A 21,581-nucleotide genomic window follows, 5' to 3' on the forward strand; every position below is an offset into this window, starting at 1 on the left:
CCTTACAATTTCTCATTTTATACTTAGAAAACCCTTCTCCATTCTGAGGTCGGATGCTCATCTCTGTATTTTTTACTTTGTTTTATGTGTATCTCTGTGTTTAGCATTTCACTCTTGAATTAATTGTAATTTATTTCATTGTACGTTTTGATAAGAAATCTAACCCAGACAGTTAACTAATCGTCCCAGCACCGTTTTAAAAGTAAACCATTCCTTTCTTGGTTAATTTGAAATGCTCCCTTTACCAAATACATTGTTTATGCATTCGGTCTGAATCTAGACTTTTTACTCAGCTTCCCATGGTGTTACTAGGAAGAGTGAGTAGTCATTCAGGAAATGACTAGATGTATTGCCCTGGAGTATTGTTGCTCAGGTAATGAACCGTCTGGTTAAAAGGAGTGTATTGAAACAACCAATTTGAAAATGTATGAGAATGATTTTGTTGGAGTTCTTAAGTAATTAAGACGGGCTTGTGATGACTAAACATTTTAATCTTGTTTTTGAACATTGCTGACAGGATATTCAGTCATCACCCAGTTGCAAGGCACAGTTCCAAGGGCCATTCTAAAGAACTCCCTTCCCCCATGTCGCCATACTGTCACTTCCCTCCGGTCCCAGCTAATTTAAGAAGCCATCAGGTGATGAGCGGGTGTGTGCGGAGGTGGCAGTAGATGAAGGCTTAGTGAGCAAACATGTCCACACTGCCTCGGTTTGCTGTTCCTTTCTGGGGTGGAATCTATGAAGGGCTCTGATGACTATTCTTAATAAGACTTAAAAGCATGTTTTTCTTATCCTGCACAATCCCTCGCGTGCACGGCCGGGTACTGAGAAATTGCTACCCCGCCCAGTCGCCTCATTCTATCGGGATTGGGTTTGTTGAGGTCTTTTAAGAAGGCGCTGGAATGCCCCACGTGAGTTCACCCGGCCCGCTAGGGGGCAGCCGAGACCTGGGCAGCTGCAAGAATTACAGGCAGCCGCAGGGATAAATGGAGGCAGAGGGAGTGACGCGGAGAGTGGTTTTGCACATCGAGGTCAGCGTCGTGCTTCCAGCTTGCTTTACGGCTTCGGCAGATTGCTTTGCGGCTCTTCTCCCCTTCCCCGCCTTGATTTACGGCTTCTCCTCCTGTCCTTCCCCGCCCAGGGCTCGCTCTTGATTTGGACCTTCTTCCCAGGGTTCTCTGGCACTGCTTTCCCAGTCTCCTCTGCGCGGCTCTATCTAAACTAGCTTCCCTTTGTACTTAGCGTAGACCGAGCTCCCTGCGTGCACCGCGCGCTGCCAGAAGCGCGTAAGTGAGGAGGGAGGGGGGAACGGCCCAGTTGGGGTGGTTCCGGCTGGGGACTGTAGATCGTGGGGCGTCGCAGGTTCTGAGCAGATCGCTTGGGGGCGGCGGTTGAGCTCTTCCTGGCCACGGCAGAGTGATCCTGAGTCCCGAGGCCTGTACTAATTAGTACAGTAGGGGTCAGGATCACGGCTTGCTTAGAGTGTGGTTAGGAGGGACAGGGGCACAGGAAACTTGGACCAACACTCCGAGACGCCACGACGGGGGTGCAGCAGCATACTGTTAATTGTGGCGGCCCCCTGCACGGCGCGAGAACTCCAGAGGCTGCTTATTGAGCGGAGTGAAGGGTGCTGAAATTTGTGTCGGTAGCTGCACGGAGTTGGGATGAATATCAGGAGGGAAGGAATTATCCATTTTAAAGAATTTGATACTCAAGTTTAGCCGCATATTCAGCCTTTATAGATTTTTTTTTTAAATTGAGATACAATTCACATACGATTACATTTCATCCATTTAAACAGTTCGGTGGTTTTAGTATATTCACAGGGCTTTGCGACCATCACCATTGTCTAGTTCCAGAACATTTTTATCACCCCCCAAAGAAACCCACAACTCATTAGCGGGCACTTCTCATTTGCTCCTATCCTCACCCCAGTAATCAACTTTTTGCCTTTGAATTTGCCAATTCTAGATATTTCACAGAAGTGGAATCCTACAGTTTTTGTTTTTTGTATGATGGGTTTATTTCACGTAGCATAATGTTTTGAAGGTTCATGCATGTTCTAGCCTGTGCCAGTACTTCGCTCTTTTTTATGGTTGAATAACAATCTGTTGTAGGGATATTCCACATTTTGTTTGTCCATTTAGTTAATGGGCATTTGAGTTTTTTGTACTTCTGCATTACTTTTGCATTACTAGACCTTTTAAGGTCTGTTCCTCCATACAAATCACAGTTTGAGTCACATTTTTGAACTAAATTCTCATAAGCCAGCATTATTTAACTCCGGGACTGGCTCAGATATTTTAGTGGCCTCAGGTCTGGGATCTTTTGGGGAAGTTTGTCTTTTTAAAGTCTTTTCTCTTAGACCACTAACTGTAGTGAAAGCAGAGAAATATTTGTGTTTCTGTGTGATGTGTGCCATGACCTGTTGTTACCTTGTGATATGAGCTGGGTGTAGCTGGAGATGAGTGTATGAAAAATATAACTGAGCTAGCTGTGGGAGAGAAGTTTTATATCAAAACAAAAACCCTGTTCAGTCCTCATTATTCATGGAATGTGTTTTGGGGAATTCACCTCACTAAAATTTCTTTGTAACCCCTAATTCAACACTCACGGTGCTTTTAAGTATATTTAGTGTCACATTTTTCTCATTTTCATACTTTTTGTTAGCGATTTCAGTTTGGAATGGCCTCCAAGCATATTGCTGAAGTGCTGTCTAGCATTACCAGTGTAAGAAGACTGTGATGTCTCACAGAGAAAGGAAAGCTTCCTTTAGATAAGCTGTTATATGCTTATCTAAAGCAGTTATATGCTGCTGGCTGTGGGTTCAATGTTAAGGAGTTAATATGTATTGAGTAAGGTATCTTTCAACAGAAACACACATCAAACAAGATTATGTATTGACTGATGTAAGAAAATATTGTGACCAGAGGCTCACAGGAACTTAATCTTGTGTTTCTCCTAGGAGTAGTGGTTTGGTATTTGATAATTTGGGGTTCATGGTGACTTTATAGAACTACCGTGAATAATGAGAATTGACTGTATAACCGATTTCATTATTGGCTCACTAATGCCAGTTATCGGTAATTAGTATATGGCTCTTTTGCTCTTGAATGGCTGAGTGTGGATTACAGTGCAATGTGTGCTTTGATGTATGTCTAAAATGCTGTAGGAACATAGATTAATTTTTAGAGTGTAAGCTACATAAAGCTTGAAAGAACAGACAACATTTGAAGTTTCACAAATATAGCAGCATGTACATAAATGAAAATAAAGAAAAAACCTTAATACCCAATCCTGCTGTTCTTGATCCTTGGAATCAGAACCTCCCTCATCACTAAGTTCTGTCAATTCTGCCTGCTGAAAACCATATTCAGAGTCCATCCTTTCTCAACATTTCCATGATTTTCCTTTATCATTTTTTTTCTGGACTGTGGTAACATAGACTTCTAACTGATCTCTTCCTCAGTTATTCACTGTTGACAAAGAAGAGACTGCAGAGACTTAACTGACTTAGTTTATTATTTAAAAAAAAATTTTTTTTTCAACGTTTTTTATTTATTTTTGGGACAGAGAGAGACAGAGCATGAATGGGGGAGGGCAGAGAGAGAGGGAGACACAGAATCGGAAACAGGCTCCAGGCTCCGAGCCATCAGCCCAGAGCCTGACGCGGGGCTCGAACTCACGGACCGCGAGATCGTGACCTGGCTGAAGTCGGACGCTTAACCGACTGTGCCACCCAGGCGCCCCTTAACTGACTTAGTTTAAAATTTCCATTGCTCTCCCATGGTTTACAAGCTAATGTTTAAGCTTTTTTTTTTTTTTTTTTTTTTTTTTTTTTGAGAGAGAGTGGGAGAGAGTGGGAGAGGGGCAGAGGGAGAGACAGAACCTTTTTTTAAAAAAAATATTTATGTATTTATTTTGAGAGAAAGAATCTTAAGCAGGCTCCACGCCCAGCGCAGAGCCAAAATCAAGAATTGGAAGTTGAACAAACTGAGCCACCCAGGCACCCCAATGTTTCAAGTTTTTTAAGGTGGCTTACAATACCCTTCATGATCATGCCCTGTCCAGTCTTTAATAAAGATGAGAAAAAGTCAGACAAAAGAGAAAAATTTCCATATGTAACATTCCTCATTCCCTCTTACTCCTTCCTCCCTCCTTTCGTGTATAATTAGAAATGCTTTTAGGTGAAAAGGAAGTGGATAAGAATAAAAACATTCTTGCTAATCTCGACCTTCTTAATATCTCTCCAATTCATCCGTTTCTTGCTCACAGCCCCTGCCCTGGTTCAAGCTCTTTGCCTTTCCGTCCCACAAATCTTTTCTTGGCCATATGTGTTTATTTCTCTCAGAAACCATCTTTCAGAAGAATTCTTGGGTCATATGGCAGATGCATGTTTAATTTCTAAAGAAATTACCAGTTTTATTTCCAAAATTATGAAACTTTAAGGCTTGTAGAAGAAAATATAAAAGCATATCTTCATGACCTGGGGGTGTGTAGAGGTTTCTTAGACAAGACTTAGAAAGCAATCCCCACTTAAAAAAAAAAAAAAAAAGACAAATATGATTACATCAAATTTAAAACTTCTTATCACAGACAACTCTATGAAAATGAATAGGCAAGTACCTACACCTACCTAACAGGACTGATCTCCAGGGCACATAAAGGGCCATTTAGGATTCAAGGACTGGGGATAATCTGTGGCTGCTGCTCTACAGTCTGAACCTGAGGCTCCATCTTCAAGTCATTATTCTTTTTTCTTGAAGGGTGACATGTGCTTGCAGCTGAATAGTTTTACCAGTTTGTTTCTAGTCAACAGTGTATGAGAATTCCAGTTGCTTCACATCCTTGCCAACTTTTGGTGCTGCAATCTTTATTTTTAGCCATTCTGGAGGGTACAGAGGGGTATGTCATTATGGTTTTAATTTTAGTCCTTGATTACTAATGCTGTTGAACACTTTCCTGTGCTTATTGACATTTGTATATCTTTCTTTGTTAAGTGCCTGCTCAGATTTTGACCACTTAAAATTGGGTTATTGGTCTTTATTATTGAGTTGTAGGAGTTATATCTTTTTCTTTTTTATATCCTGGATGTCAGTCTTTTGTGGTTGCCTATTCATTTTCATAGGGTGTCCTTTGATAAGCAAAGCATTACATTTTGATGTAGTCACGTTTATCATTTTTTTCTTTTATAGTTATAGCTTTCTGAGTCCTAAGAAATCTTGACTACCTCTAGGATGTAAAGATATAGTCGTATATTTTGTTCTAGAAATTTTATAGTTGTAGCTTTTTTTTTAATTAAAAAATTTTATTTATTTATTTTTTGGGAAAAGATTTTTTAAATTTTTATTTGAAGATAGTTGACACACAACATTACATTAATTTCAGGTGTATGACATAGTAATTCAATATCTGTATATGTTATGCTGGCCTCACCACAAGTGTAGCTACCATCTGTCACCATACAACACTATGATAGTATCATTGACGGTATTCTCTATGCTGTGCCTTTTATTCCCATTGCATGACTGCAAGTCTCTATTTTCTACTCCTTTCACTCATTTTGGCTATCCTCCCAACTCCCTTCCTCTGGCAACCATATAGGTCTGATTCTGTTTTGTGTTTGTTTATGTATTCATTTGTTTATTGTATTCTATATATTAGTGAAATCATACGACATTTGTCTTTCTCTGACTAAATTATTTCAGTTAGCATTATACTCTCTAGATCCATCCATGTTGTTGCAAATGTCAAGATTTCAATCCTTTTTTATGAAATATTATTTTATCTATTCATCTATTGATGGATGTTTAGACTTCTTCCATATCTTGGCTTTTTAAAGTAATGTTGCAGGGGCGCCTGGGTGGCGCAGTCGGTTAAGCGTCCGACTTCAACCAGGTCATGATCTTGCGATCCGTGAGTTCGAGCCCCGCATCGGGCTCTGGGCTGATGGCTCGGAGCCTGGAGCCTGTTTCCGATTCTGTGTCTCCCTCTCTCTCTGCCCCTCCCCCGTTCATGCTCTGTCTCTCTCTGTCCCAAAAATAAATAAAAAACGTTGAAAAAAATTAAAAAAAAATAAAATAATGTTGCAATAAACATAAAGCTGCATATATCTTTTCAAATTAGTGTTTTCATTTTTTAAGGAGGGGTGAACACCCAGTAGTTTAATTATTGGATTATATGTTATTTCTATTAAAATTTTTTTTATTTTCTTTTTTTTTAATGTTTATTTAAAAAAAAATTTTTTTTTAATCTTTTTTTTATTTTTGAGAGAGAGAGAGAGAGACAAAGCGTGAGCAGGGGAAGGGCAGAGAAAGAATCTGAAGCAGGCTCCAGGTTCTGAGCTGTCAACACAGAGCCCCACGTGGGGCTTGAACTCACGGACAGTGAGATGATGACCTGAGCTGAAGTTGGATGCTTAATCGACTGAGCCACCCAGGTCCCCCTATAGTTGTAGCTTTTTAAAAAATTTTATTTAATCTATTTATTTTGTGAGTAGAGGAGAGAGAGATGGGCAGAAAAGGGCAGAGAGAGAGAGAGGAAGAGAGAGGATCCCAAGCAGGCTCCATGTGCTATCAGCGTAGAGCCCGATGTAGGGCTCAAACTCATAAACCGTGAGATCATGATCTGAACTGAAATCAAGAGTCAGATGTTTAACCAGCTGAGCCACTCAGGTGCCCCTGTAGTTGTAGCTTTTATATTTAGGCCTATGATTTATCTCTGGTTTTTGTGAATGGTATAAAAAATATTTTGTGAAAACTATGAAAATTTTTCCCCATAGAGATACTCAGTTGTCAGATCATTTGTTGAAAATGCCATTGCATTACATTTGTACCTTTCTGATTGGGATTGCATTCTTTTTTTTTTTTTTTTTTAATTTTTTTTTTAACGTTTATTTTATTTTTGAGACAGAGTGAGACAGAGCATGAATGGGGGAGGGGCAGAGAGAGAGGGAGACACAGAATTGGAAGCAGGCTCCAGGCTCCGAGCCATCAGCCCAGAGCCCGACGCGGGGCTGGAACTCACAGACCGCGAGAGCATGACCTGAGTCGAATTCGGATGCTCAACCGACTGAGCCACCCAGGCGCCCCGGGATTGCATTCTTGTGACTGTTTGAGTGGTGGTTAGTTTCTGGACTTTTTTTCCTGTTCCACCGATCAATTCTTATGTCAGTTTTAATTCTATTTTAATTACTGGAGCTTTATAGTAAGTCATGAAGTCACATAGTGTAGGTCCTTCAACTTTGTTGTTTTTCAAGATTGATGTGGACAGTCTAATGCAGTTCCTTTGCATTTTCCATATAAATATTAGAATCATTTTATCAATTTCTACAAAAAAGTCTGAGGAATTTGACTGGGATGGTATTTAATCTTTAGATCAATTTGGGAAAAATTAACATCTTAATGGTTATTGACTCTTGAGATCTATGAATGTGGTACATCTCCCTTTTTACTTAGGTCTTAATTTTTTTTTAATACTGTTTGTAGTGTTCCAACAGGGAGGTCTTCTACACCTTTCCTTAAATTTATTCCTAAGTATGTCTTTTAAACTATTGTAAGGTGGAGACATCATTTTTATTATTATTTTGTATATGCTGGGCCATTTTTCTTTGACTGCTTTCAAGATTTTCTCTTTATTTTTGGTTTTCAGCAATTTGCCTAGGGTGTGTCTAAGTGTGATTTTCCTTGTATTTATCCTGCTTGAGGTTTGCTGACCTTAAATGTATAAATATATGCGTGTCACCCAATTTAGGACATTTCAAGCCATTCAAATTTTTGTTTATTTTTGTTTTCCATTCTCTTTAATCTCTTCTTTTGAGACTTCCAGTTATATCTGTGTTAGCTGTTTTTATATTATTCCACAGGACCCTGAGGCTATTTCATTATTTTCAGTCTGTCTTTTTCTCCTCTTCAGATTGTATAATTCTATTGCACTGTCTTTAAGTTCATGGACTCTTTTTTATTTTGCATTTTGTGAACAACATTGGTTGTCAGGTGGTTTACAAGATTCCTATCAAGAATAGTTCCTATTCTTTTTTTTTAATTTTTAAAAAATGTTTATTTACTCTTGAGAGAAAGAGAGAGAGAGACAGAGGCGTGAGCAGGGGAGGGGCAGAGAGAGGGAGACAAAATCCGAAGCAGGCTCCAGGCTCTGAGCTCTCAGTAGAGAGCCTGATGCAGGGTTCAGACCCACAGACTGTGAGATCATGATCTGAGCTGAAGTCGGTCGCTTAACCGACTGAGCCACCCAGGTGCCCCAGTTTCTATTCTTTTGTAAGTGTAGTGAGTATGGTTTCTTTATTAGAAGGCTTTTTGGGAGGCATGATTATATGTCCCCTGACTTTTAAATATTCTCTTATCTTACAGGATCTGTCATCTGCCCTTTACGGCACAGTTTCAAGGGCACTTCTCATTCCTTTTTGCCCTCTTCTCTCCAGAAACACTGGCTTTCCAAGACTGCCTCCTTGAGTTGTGAATACCTTTTATTTCTGGACTGCTCTGACCTACCGAAACTCCTTGTTAGTACCTTCATACTAAAAGTGGGTTTTCTTTTCTGGGGAGCAATTTTAGTTCCATCTTATGCTCTCCATCCTCCTCTTTCTTGTATGAACTTCTCTTCCCACCTACATCTCACCTTACTTTCCTTGAAGGGTTATGATGAACATTTGAGAAATATCTCCACCAGAAATTGCTGGCATTTTGAAGCTTGTAGTATTTTCAGTTTTCTTCTTTTCTTTTTCCTTCTCCTCTTCTTTCTTTTTTGCAGCATACCTTTATTTGGCAATCAACGATTAGTTGTCATTCACATTAACTGTAGATTTTTGAAAGTGGTGACAGGTACATAGGTCACCAACATATAGAGCTTGTTTGGTGAATCTTCATCCTCATTAACATTATCTGGACAACTGCATATGGATACAGTTTAGAACGTTACTTACTCCTTTGGCCCAGACAGCTTTGTTGAGCCTCATGTCAACATGCATTTCTGGAGTTCCCGTCTCCTTCATGGCAAATTTCCAGATCTCTTTGAGTGCCTGAGGGGCACACTTCCTGTAACCCAGTCCATGGATGTGCTTGTGAATGTTGATGGTATATTCTCTGGTCACTACCTCGTTGATGGCAGAATGATGGCAGAACGGCCCTTCTTCTCAACGCCCTTATTTGCAGGAGCCATTCTGCCGGGGCCCTGATTTGAAAAGGAAGCTTCAGTCTTCTAATTATATTAGAAGATACAGGATATTTGTGGTTTTATTTGTTCCTCTTTTTTGATCTGCATTGGATGTATTGGGATATTTGGATTTATGTAGCTGCCATAACCTTGTCTATGCAGGAAGTCTTTCCTAACATTTTGTTTTGAAACATTTGAAGCCTTCAGAAAAGTTATACAAGGGAGGCCTGCGTATCCTTCACCTGGATTCATAAATTTGTTACTTCGATTTATCTTCCTCTCATTCTCTTTGCACATGCACACACACACACATTTTATTCGTTGAATGATGTTTTACTAGTTGAATGACTTGAGAATAAGTTGCACAAAGACATTGTGTGTCTTTAGTCTCTTAATCTAGAGGCATTCAGTAGCCTCTTTGTTTTGCTTTGTTTTGGTTTTTTGAGACATTGACATTGACATAGTTTGAGTCCAAGCCTTGTAGATTTAAACTTGTCTGATTATTTCCTCTTGGTTAAAGTCATGATTACATTGGTAGAAATACTTTCTAAGTGATGTGACCTTTTCAGTGTATCCATCAGGAAGCTTATGATGTGATTATTACTGGTGACATTATGTTTGATTACCTGATTAAGGAAGCATCTGCCAGGTTTTTCCATTGTAAAGGTATCTTTTGCTCTCCCTACATTTTTCGCCAAATGTAGGTAGCTTGTCTGAGAGTAGGGCCCAGGATGTACTGGTAGAGCAGAGGGAAGTGAGATGGGAAAGAAAAGGCAGTCCACGGAGCATGCATGGTCAAGCCAGTCACCACCAGTGGGCAACCAAACCTAATTTGACTGGGGAACTTGAGCCAATGTAGAACTCACAGCTCAGTGTTATCCCACAAAGGGGGTAAGAAATCTAGGGTCCTTAAACACCAGCTCTAGTCAGTCACTGTTAGAGGGCTGCTCCCAGGGGCATCATTTCTCTGACACTTCTAGCTTAGCATGAACAGGTACAAAAATGGGCCCTGGATGCCAAAAAAGGCCTTCAGGTAAAGAGATACAAATGTTGGCATTTGGAAGTTAGGGCAGGGTGCACTACTGTGGTAAGAGCTGAAGGGATAATTAGCAGAGCATCCATGGTATCTCTATATCTGGGTATCCCAGAACCTAGAGCTTGAGGCAAAAGCTTATGGGCTGTTATTTTTTCAGGAAGCAGAAGTAAGGAAAGGGGAATTGAGGAGAGGAGATTAAGTCGGTTCAAGAGTACATGTCCAAGCTGGCTACCGCTTGGTAACAAGGTACAACTGACTGATTTCCTAAAGCTGTCTCTCAGGAGGATGTCTGAAGTACTGTGTCCCAGGACAATACACCCGAAGGAAGAAGAATTTCTCCCTCAGCGTCTGCATCTTATTGGTAAAAGGTTTGCCCCTGGTATACTAACTCCCTCAAACTTCCAGGTTGTACATGTATGGACATCAGGTGGACCCCACAGGTTCTCACACCTCAAAGGCAAGAGGGAGGCCAGGGGTGGGAGTGAGAGGCATTACCATGAGCAGGAAGTAAGGGACCAGTGGTTGTACCTATGTGCATTCATTTAAAACTCATGCCCATTTGTTCCACCTAATGATAACCAGGGTGGAAAAACTGATCAAAGGCCTCAGAGACAGACAAGGCCGAGAAGATTTGAGGTGCAGGATAAGATATGCTTCCCAGATTTGATTCTCCTTTTGTTTAACAAATATGCACATACACATATACACATTAAACATACATATAAACTTGGGGCAGCCGTGTGACTCCGTTGGTTAAGCATCTGACTCTTGGTTTCGGCTTGGGTCACGATCTCACGGTTTATGAGTTTGCGCCCCTCATTGGGCTCCGCACTGTCAGCATGAAGCCTGCTTGGGATTCACACTCTCTCCCTCTCCCTCTCTCTCAAAATAAATAAATAACTGTAAGGGGCGCCTGGGTGGCTCAGTCAGTTAAACATCCGACTTTGGCTCAGGTCATGATCTCAGGTTCATGGGTTCGAGCCCTGCATTGGGCTCTGTGCTGATAGCTTAGATCCTGGAGCCTGCTTCAAATACTGTGTCTCCCTCTCTCTCCATCTCCTCATTCTCTGTCTCTCTCTCAAAAATAAATAAACATTAAAAAAAAATTTAAGCATAATACAAACTCAATCACATATAAAAAAAAGTCATCTGTTGGTGGGGATCCAGCCAAATTTTACTTCCTTATTTTTTAATAGATGTTTCTACAATAAAGATATTTTAATTTTATAATGGGAAAATGGTTGTGGACAGTTTTAGGAAAGGTAAGTTGTTCCCCCCCCCCCCCCCCCGAAGAAGTAACTGGAAAAAATGTAAGAAAAATGATTCCATGTTTTACTTTATGGGCAGGGACGAAGTTGTCCTTTTCTGTCATAAGAGGTTGAATCTTTTAAGATATTGTTTAGAAAAGTATCAAGTTGCTTTTTAAGTGTGAGAAGTGTAACTTTTGCCTTATAAAGTTAGTTTGTAAAGAATTAAAAAATATGCTTTGTCTGCGTATCCTACATTATGTATTTCATTCATTCATTCATCTAGCCAGTCACTGATTTAATCACTCACCAAACCCTCCCTTCCTAGCCCTGCATGAGCAAGGTTCCATGCTAGTCATTGGGGTGCCAAGAAGAATCAAGAAGAACCTCCTGCCTTCTAGGGGTTCATATTGGAGTGGGGTGAGGGGGGGGATGGATGTGGAAGAGACAGTAGTCACCGAATATTCAAATGCCTTAAATTTCCTAGCCTCTACTGCAATTAAGTTGGGGCCTTGTGACAAGAGCTGTCCAGTGAACTGTGACCAGAAGTGATCCATATCACTTCTGGCCTAAGGCAGCTATGAACCAGTGTGACTTTTCCAATTCTTTCTACCCCTGCAGTGATGACCTTGGAGGTCACGTGTGCTAGATGACACAGCGACAGTATGGCCAGGGCCACCAGACTCTTAGATTTTGCATGAAGGATATATGAACCTTTATTATGTTAAATTACTCTCTCTTCTTTTTAAAAAAATGTTCATTTATTTTGAGAGAGAACACGAGTGCACATGCACAAGTGGGGCAGGGGCAGAGAGTGAGGGAGAGAGAATCCTAAGCAGGCTCCACACTGTCAGCTCAGAGCTTGACTCAGGACTGGATCCCACAATTGTGAGATCATGACCTGGGCTGAAATCAAGAGTTGCACACTTAACCAACTGAACCACCTAGGCGCCCCTTCCTCTTTTTTTTTTTATTGTGGCAAAATATATATAACATAGAATTTATCATTTTAACCATTAAAAATAAATGTTTTTAATGTTTATTTTTGAGAGAGAGACAGCATGCAAATGGGGGAGGGGCAGAGAGAGAGACACACACACACACACAGAATTTGAGTAGCTCCAGACTCTGAGCTGTCAGCACAGAGCCAGATGTGGGGCTGGAACTCACAGACTGTGAGGTCATGACCTGAGGTGAAGTTGGACGCTTAACCCACTAAGCCACCCAGGCAACCCTCCTTTTAACCATTTTTAAGTGCAATTCTGTAGCATTAGGTACCTTCCCAATATATAGCCCTTTGTTTTTAACAAATAAGTCGACAGGTGTTCATTTGAGACACTGTGAACATCCCCCAACAACTTTTTAGTTTCTAATGATTTTTGTTGGATATAATTATTAATCACATCATTATCATATGATAAATTTATGAGGTTGCTTTTATGAATATTCCCCTTTACAGATGTGGAAATTTGGGCACAGAGAGTTTGAGCAATTGCTCAATGTAAGTAACTTACTGAGTGGAACTGGGTGTTGAACCACATCTGACTTTAACGTTCAAAGCATTATTTATAGCAAGTATGGCACACTATGGCCTGTGGACCAAATCTTACACCTCTTTTTGTAATAAAGTCTTATTGGGACACAACCATGCCCATTTGTTTACATATTATCTATGGCTGCTTTCACACTAAAATGCCAGGGTTGTGTAGTCATGGCAGACTACATAGCCTGCAAGTCCTAAAATAATTACTCTCTAGCACTTTACAGAAAAAGTTTGCTGACCTCTGTTTTTAAAAATTTTTTTTTTTTAATATTTATTTTTGAGAGAGAGAGAGAGAGAGTGTGAGTAGGGGAGGGGCAGAGAGAGCTGGAGACACAGAATCTGAAGCAGGCTCCAGGCTCCTAGCTGTCCACACAGCCTGATGCAGGGCTCGAATCTATGAACCATGAGATCGTGACCTAAGCTGAAGTTGGTCGCTCAACCACCCAGGTGCCCCCCAACCTCTGCTTTATATAGTAGATATTTAATTTTTAATTTCTGTTTTTATTAAAATAATACATGTACATCTATGGAAAATGAAATAGTGCTAAAAGTTTTATTTAAATTTTTTAAGTTTATTTATTTTGGGAGAGAGAGAGAGCAATCAGGAGGGTTAGAGAGAGAGGGAGAGAGAGAATCCCAAGCAGACAGCAAGCAGACTCTGTGCTGTCAGCACAGAGCCCTACTCAGAGCTCGAACTCAAAAACTGTGAGATGATGACCTGAGCCAAGAGTTGAATGCTTAAACGACCGAGCCATCTACGCACACCTAAAAGTTTTATTTTGAAAAAGAAGATCCCTGCTCCACTGTTCTCCACCCCTTGGAGACAGATCCATTTCATTCTTTTAACTCTTTTCTGCCATTTACAATTACATTCTAAATAAGATCTTCATTTCACTATTTCCTGCTGTAACAATTTTGAGTTTTGGTCTTTTTATTTTTTTATTAAAATTTTTTTCTTAAACGTTTGTTTATTTTTGAGAGAGAGAGAGAGAGCATGAGCAGGGGGAGGAGCAGAGAGAGGGGGAGACCTAGAATCCAAAGCAGGCTCCAGGCTCTGAACTGTCAGCACAGAACATGGGGCTTGAACTCACAGACTGCGAGATCATGACCTCGAAGTCCCCGAAGTCGGACTCTGAACCAACTGAGCCACCCAGGCACTCCTATTTTTTTATTTTTTATTTTTTAGAGAAAGAGAGGACTCAGGTGGAGGAAAGGGGCAGACAGGAGGGAGGGAGGGAGAGGGAGAGAGAGAGAGGGAGAGAGGAAAAATCCTAAGCAGGGTACATGCTCAGCTTGGAGCCTGATGTGGGGCTTGATCCCACAACCCTGGGACCATGACCCAAGCCAAAAGCAAGAGTTGGATGCTCAACCTACTGAACCACCCAAAGGCCTCTGCTCTTTTTTTAAAGGTAAACTCTACCCCCAAACTGAGGCTTGGACTCAAGACCTTGAGATCAAGAGTCATGTGCTCTACCAGCTGAGCCAGCCAGGCACACACCTGTTTTTTGTTTTTGTTTTTTTTTTTAAGTTTTATTTTTTTCTTTTTAACTTTATTTTTTATTTTTTAAAATTTACATCCAAATTAGTTAGTATATAGTGAAGCATTGATTTCAGGAGTAGATTCCTTAATACCCCTTACCCATTTAGCCCATATCCGCTCCCACAGCACATCACCTGTTTTAACAGATTTTGTGTGTGTGTGTGTGTGTGTGCTAATTTCTTCACATCCTTGCTAACCTTGATTATTCACTGTCTTTTTTATTGTAGCCATACCAGTGTGTGTGAAGTGTTGTTAAGTTTTTGTTTTTAATTCTAGTTAGTTAACATAAGGTGTAATAATTAGTTTCAGGTGTCCAATATAGTGATTGTGTTATAGCAATTTAGATATTGACTAATCTAGTTAGGCTATTCCTTTTTTAGTGCTAGGTTATAAATATCTCATTCTTAGCTGGAATGTAATGTTTTATGATCATTTATGTAAAAATTTTTTTGATGTTTATTTTTTAAAGTTTATTTATTTTTGAGAGGGAAGGAGAGAAAGCACAAGCAGGAGAGGGGCAGAGACAGAGGGGAACAGAGGATCTGAAGCAGGCTCTGTGCTGACAGCAGAGAGCCTGATGCAGGGCTTGAACCCACTAACTGCAAGATCATGACCTGAGCCACCCAGGCACCCCAATCTTTATTTATTTTTGAGACAGAGATAGAGTGTGAGTGGGGGAGGGGTAGAGAGAGAGGAAGGCACAGAATCTGAAACAGGCTCCAGGCTCTGAGCTGTCAGCACAGAGTCCGGCGTGGGGCTCAAACTCACAAGTCATGAGATCATGACGCCTAACTGACTGAGCCACCCAGGCACCCTGGTTTTATGATCATTTAAATAGTTTTTTGCATTTTCATCATCCTGTATATATGAAAATTGACATGTACCTAGCCGTAGCCAACATTTATTTAGTACTTCATGTGGCACTATTCTAATGCAGTTTTCATGCAGCATCATGTTAATCTCGACAGAACCCTTAGGAAGTGATAGTATTATTATGGCCATTTTCTAGATGAGAAAACATCATTTAGAGAGATTATGTGATTTTCCCCTTGGTCAAGCAGCCAGTGGGTGATAGAAGCAGAAGCTGACAGAACTTGAGCCCTTAAATATTGTATTGTAATGCTGTATGGAGAGTCCTACTACTTGATATTCCTAGATTTGTAGTTTTACTGTCAGCAAATAACCTGGAGACTACAACATGTAAGTTTGCTGAGGCACAAGCCTTTTTTTTTTTTTCCAAGTACTGTTTATTTTGCACGTGCCCACAGCAAGTTTGCACTGAGTAACTGTATTCTATAATAGTAGGCCAGGGCTAGGTGGTGCCAAGAAGAATGACATGCAGAAAAGAACAGGAAGGCAAACATCAGGAGCAAATAATTCTTAATTTTTTTTAAACAAATACACTAAAGGATCATGCAATACCACCAGCATTGGATGCAGTCCTGGGGTACCGGTCTGTACACCCCTTTGCAACTGCTTCCATGATAGCAGAATCTGTCATTTCACCTTTATTGTTTTCAGTGACCCCTGTGTTACCTTCAAAATAGAAAAACACACCATCTTTTCTCCGGTAAGACTTTCATTATCCAGTTATCACTGCTGGATGTACTTTCTTTCTGGGCTCTGGTTTGCCTTTCTTCACTGTGGCCATCCCCATGTCACCCACGCCAGCAGCAGGACGTGTATTTAGTGCCTTATCCCCTTTACAGAGATGATATACAGACTCTGGGCTCCTGTGTGGTCAGCATAGAGGATCATGGCTCCTACTGGAAGACCCAGGGAAATCCGGAATTTCACATCGGAGGACTCACCACATCCTCACTTCCACATCTGGAATGCCAGAAGGGGACAGAAAGGCTGAGGCCTAACTCTGAATCTGTTTGATTTGAGACAGGTGTGGGGTAATTAGGTAGAGGGTCCTTCTGAGGGTCATTCTGTTTTCTAGTGGACTATAAACATTTGCCAATCTCAGTCTAATGCATTGGCTCTCAAACTAGTGTGTATCCGAATCCCTCAGTGGGCAAGTACAGACTCCTGGGCCTCATCTCTAGTTTCTGATCCAGTAGGTCCAGGGTAGGGCCTGAGGATTTGCACTTCTAATAAGTTCCCAGGTGATGCTGACTGGTCTAACGCTGTACTTTTCCTGAATGTTAGGGTTGTCTGTACTGCCTTCTCTTCCTCTTTAATTTTCCTATCTATTAGTCTTCTCCTTCCAGCTAGCTTGTTAGTTCCTGGAAAGTAGTTCAGTTATTGTGGCTTATATTTCTATTTTGACCCCACTGAAGCCAGGATCATGTTGCTCATATAGTAGGTAGTAATCAGGTGAGTGTTTCCTGTCCTTTGGAGATTTTTTGTAATTTTGGCTTTTTGCATTATAAATATTGCAATTAGAATACATTCTAATTGTAAAATTCACTTAAAATTTTTTTTCATGTTTATTTTTGAGAGAGAGAGAAGAGCATGGTGCAAATGGGGGAGGGGCAGAGAGAGGGGAGACAGAGATCTGAAGCAGGCTCTGCAGTGCCAGCACAGAGCCTGATATGGGGCTCTAACTCATGAACCATTAAACCATGACCTGAAGTCAGACATTTAACCCACTGAGCCACCCAGGCACCCCTAAAAATCACCTTTATTAGCAGCACCATCACCCTAGTAAGAAGAAAAAAAATTTTTTAAGTAGGCTACACTCTCCACATGGGGCTTGACATCATGACTCTGAGATCAGAAGTTGCATGCTCTAGCATGTTCCAGGCAGGCACCCCCACTCCAGCAAAAATTTTAACAGAAAGATAGAAGTGGACGCTAAAGGATCTCAGTGGCCTGTTGGATGATAGCACTGAGGAACTTAGTCCTTGACTGGGGCAGTGCTTATAAAAAAGTGTCAAGTAAATAAAGTGATTTGTAGGATACTGCATCTGGATGCTTTCATCTGAGTTTTAGTAGAGGCTCTTGCCTTTTACATTTAGCATTCTTTGAGATCTTTTTTAATCTTCTGTTTCTGTAGAAGTCCCCCAGAATCAGCATGTCCGTGACTGAGGAGGCGATTCTCGGAGGCCGTGGCAGCCATCCTTCTGCTGGTGGCAGTTCTGTGTTATGCTTTGGACAGGTAACTGTGTTTTCTCTCATACCTGGCAAGAATGAGGTGAAGTGAAAAGATATGAGAAAGTAACTCGTAGAGCACTGTCATATACGTGGGCGCTATTTATCATCAGTGGTTTTTCCTTTAGGTGCATTATTTGGGAGTCTGGTGAACTCTCAGGGCATTTTGGACTTTTAGCACCAAAAGACTGATAGTACTGGAGATTAGATTTACATTGTGTTTATTTTCTTGGATAGGCTCCATATTCATATGGTATAACATTCAAAATGGAACGTAGACTATATGCGAATGAAAAGTCTCACTACTTCCCCATCACTCCTGTTCCCTTTTTGGAGGCATCCAGAGTTTCTGGTGTCATATTCTCTGTGGAGATATGCTGTGCACATAAAAGAGATTCTTAGTTTGTCCCCTCAAATTCTATCTTTGTCTTTACCAGAGATCTGTTTGTGTGCATTTATTTTGTTTACATAGGGCAAGGGGTGAACTGCCAAGGGGACAAAAATCAAAACAAGTAGTAGTATATTATCTGTGTATACAATGGAAAATAATTGTTGAATTAGAGGTATAAAACTTTGGAGAGGATGGTGGATTTCCCCTACTCCCTCGCGGGCATAAATGTCATATACAGACCCCGAGGTGGGACATTTCAGTTTATGAATTCTCAAGTTTACTTGAGAAAGTTTTGTAAGGATGGTAGTAACACCTAAGGCATTGGCTCTCAAAATGTGGTCCAGTGACCCCTGAGGGTCCACAAGACTTTTCAGAGTCCATGGGGTCGAAATGATTTCCATAATAACACTAACATACCACTTGCCTTTTCCACTCATTCTCTTGTAAGCGAGTGAACAGTGGGACTTCCAAGGGAATACACAGCATGTGATGGCGTTGCTTTGAGGCTGATGGAAGATGTGCCTTAAGAGTTTCTCAGTTTTAATTCCCGATATGGATAGATATAACCTACATAAACAAAAGCTCTTAGGATCCTCAGTACTTTTTAAGAGTGTAAAAGGGTCTGGAGACCAAAACAGTTGGAGACTTGCTGACATAAGGAATGGAGGAAATGCCAATTTAATTTTTCCTTTCTGGATTGCAGTGTCAGTACACAGCAGAAGAGTATCAGGCCATCCAGAAAGCTCTGAGGCAAAGGCTGGGCCCAGAATACATCAGTAGCCGAATGGCTGGAGGCGGCCAGAGGGTAGGAGAGTTTATATGCTTACGAAGTGGGTGCCCATATAGCTGGCTACTCAGATGATCTCGCCAGCTCCCTCTCTGGGTCCTCATGGGTTCAGAAGGTCTCTAGTCCTAGGTGTTTCTGAGTGTCTTTGGGAGGGGATGGGTTCCAGCCTTCAGTGTCATCTGAAGTGACCCAAGTTTTGTCTTGAGACTTCCATACCTGCCATCTTGGGGTTTTTATACCATCTTTTAAAACTGTTTCTTTTGCTTCTAATTGTATCTTCTGTATATATTTTTGGTCTTCTATAATATATGTCAACCCGAGCCTTGTACATTTTTGGGAACTGAGTTTTGGAAACTGATAGGTGAGTGGATATCTTGCCCCTCTGAGTTTAGTCCCTTCCCTCAGACAAAGTATTAGTTCTAACTGGTTTCTTCTGGAAGATCTTTGAAATAAGGTCACTGAGAATTTCCCTGGAATGTTTAAGGGCAGTTTTGCCAAAAAAGCTGGTAAGGAATAAATTAAGTAAATTTTGATTCACATTTAAGTATGGCAAGGAATTTTAACAAGCCCCTTTTCTCCCCCCGTTTAATTTCTTTTTCCAGGTATGTTACATCGAGGGTCACAGGGTAATTAATCTGGCCAATGAGATGTTTGGTTACAATGGCTGGGCACACTCTATCACACAGCAGAATGTGGGTATGTTTCCTGGCAATGGCAACTTCTTTCCCTTACTTTGGCACTAATTTCTGATGAGAGTATTTTGTGGGTGAGGATGTAGGGTAGGTATATTTGGTTGCCAGCAGAGGAATGTGGGTGAGGCACAGGGATCAGAATCCTCTTCAACTGGTTCTCTTTCCCACTCCTAGATTTTGTTGACCTTAACAATGGCAAGTTCTACGTGGGAGTCTGTGCATTTGTGAGAGTCCAGTTGAAGGTGAGGGTGATGGAATAGACCTGCTGCCTCTGAGGATCGGGTGGGCGGTGAGAGAGAATGAGCAGGTAGAGAATTCTCTGGACGGTGGCACAGCCAAGCTGGAGAGCTAGGCGCTAGAGCTGTGGCTCAGCCAGTGTTCTTTGGGATGGTGGTGGCCAAACATTCTTACTCATGTGTCCCTAAATGAATTGTGAAAAACTCTTGTTTTCTTGCACATTTTAAGTTTACTCCTAAAAGTTTTCACCGTAAGTATGAATACAGGTCCTCTGCCTTTCAAAAGTTTGTGCTATGCTGCTTTGCGTTTATGGAAGACCTACACTGGTACCTGTTTTCACTTAAATGAAAGAAATCCAAAGAGGATTTTCACTTTTATGACAAAAAGTGAACCCTGGCAGCAAGAGTGGCCCTGCCGAGCTCCTCAGCATCAAGCTCCTATAGCTTTGAACTATATCTGTGAGCAAATATGCTTTATTTTGATTTATTTTGTGCCTCCATTAGCAGGATGTGTCCTGATGTATCAGAGAAGCCTAATAGAGGCCATTATTTATTTATTTATTTATTTACTTGTTTGTTTGTCTTCAGAGAGAGAGAGAGAGAGAGAGGGAGAGAGAATGCTTGTGCGAGCAGGGGAGGGGCAGAGAGATTGGGAGAATCCTGAGCAGGTTCTGCACTGTTAGCACAGAGCCCAGTGCTGGGCTTGAACTCCCAAAACTGTGAGATCATGACCTGAGCAGAAATCAGGTGTTGGATGCTTAACTGACTGAGCCACCCACGTGCCACAAAAGAGGTTAGTTTTTGGATCTGGGAATGCTCAAAAAATTTTCCATACAAAATAATGGTACTTCTTTGCTTTATGCTACTTTGGCAAATGAAAGCTTTCATAAGAATGTTCTACTTCTGGGTAATGGGCGAAAGCTGTAGTTGCAAGGGTATATTTCTTGGCATATTGTAAAATTTGACTTTTTTTTTTTTTAATGTTTATTTATTTTTGAGAGAGAGAGTGTGTGCATGAGTTGGGGAGGGACGGAGAGAGAGAAAATCCCAAGCAGTCTCTGCTCTGTCAGTGCAGATCTCGATGCGGGGCTTGATATCACAAATTGTGAGCTCATGACTGGAGCCTAAATCGAGTTGGACACTTAACCAACTGAGCTACCCAGGCGCCCCCAAATTTGACATTCTAAAATAAATGTATTGTATCTTTTTCTTCCTTTTTTTTTTTATCCACGTATAGTTAACGTACTGGGATATTTTAGTTCCAGGTGTGCAATATAGTGATTCTTCTAAAATAAATGTATTGTATCTTTTTCTTCCTTTTTTTTTTTATCCACATATAGTTAACATACTGGGATATTTTAGTTCCAGGTGTGCAATATAGTGATTCAACAATTCTGTACATTTCTCATGGCTCATCAGGATAATTGTACTCTTAATCTCCTTTATCTGTTCCTCCCATAGTTTTTTGTTGCATCATTTTTAAATATACCAATGGATTTTCAATAATAGGTGATTAAATACTGTCATCTATTTAAAAAAATACATGAGCAAGGTGTTCTTTAATCATGAGAAATTTTACATTGTTTCTTCTTGAACTCCTGTTCTATTTCACCAGTGGCTTTATACTAATATAATATATCAATATATATAAAACAATGTTTGGAATGTATATGTTTGGAACCTTGTTAATAACCTTAGTATAATTCCTCTCTGTATGTATATATAAAAGTAATTTTTTTGAGTAAATTTTCAGTGACCTTAGGTCTTTAAATTTTTTAAAATTTGGGGCACCTGGGTGGCTCAGTTGGTTGAGTGTCTGACTTTAGCTCAGGTCATGATTTC

The 21,581-nt window shown here is 40.7% G+C and overlaps 1 protein-coding gene and 2 pseudogenes across 5 annotated transcripts in view; 1 reads left to right on the forward strand and 2 right to left on the reverse strand.

The window, feature by feature from the left end:
• Window positions 1–1,139: 1,139 nt before the first annotated feature.
• The window catches only part of RAD52 (RAD52 homolog, DNA repair protein), a 34,183-nt gene continuing 13,741 nt past the window's right edge, over window positions 1,140–21,581 (forward strand). For 2 of the 5 annotated variants that reach the window (XM_015061473.3, XM_015061476.3), the window contains exons 1-5: window positions 1,141–1,286; window positions 17,539–17,640; window positions 18,728–18,829; window positions 19,414–19,507; window positions 19,678–19,745. In XM_015061473.3, the coding sequence (XP_014916959.1) occupies window positions 17,557–17,640; window positions 18,728–18,829; window positions 19,414–19,507; window positions 19,678–19,745 (348 nt within the window). In that variant the 5' untranslated portion in view covers window positions 1,141–1,286; window positions 17,539–17,556. Of the gene's footprint in view, window positions 1,287–17,538; window positions 17,641–18,727; window positions 18,830–19,413; window positions 19,508–19,677; window positions 19,746–21,581 lie in introns of all 5 variants that reach the window. The other 3 variants (XM_015061475.3, XM_015061472.3, XM_053225666.1) reach the window with 3 other exon arrangements.
• LOC106965405 (60S ribosomal protein L31-like) lies at window positions 8,361–9,384 on the reverse strand (annotated as a pseudogene).
• Window positions 15,787–16,364, reverse strand: LOC106965404 (60S ribosomal protein L23-like; annotated as a pseudogene).

The sequence above is a fragment of the Acinonyx jubatus genome, chromosome B4 (assembly GCF_027475565.1).
Source record: "Acinonyx jubatus isolate Ajub_Pintada_27869175 chromosome B4, VMU_Ajub_asm_v1.0, whole genome shotgun sequence".
NCBI lineage: Eukaryota > Metazoa > Chordata > Mammalia > Carnivora > Felidae > Acinonyx > Acinonyx jubatus.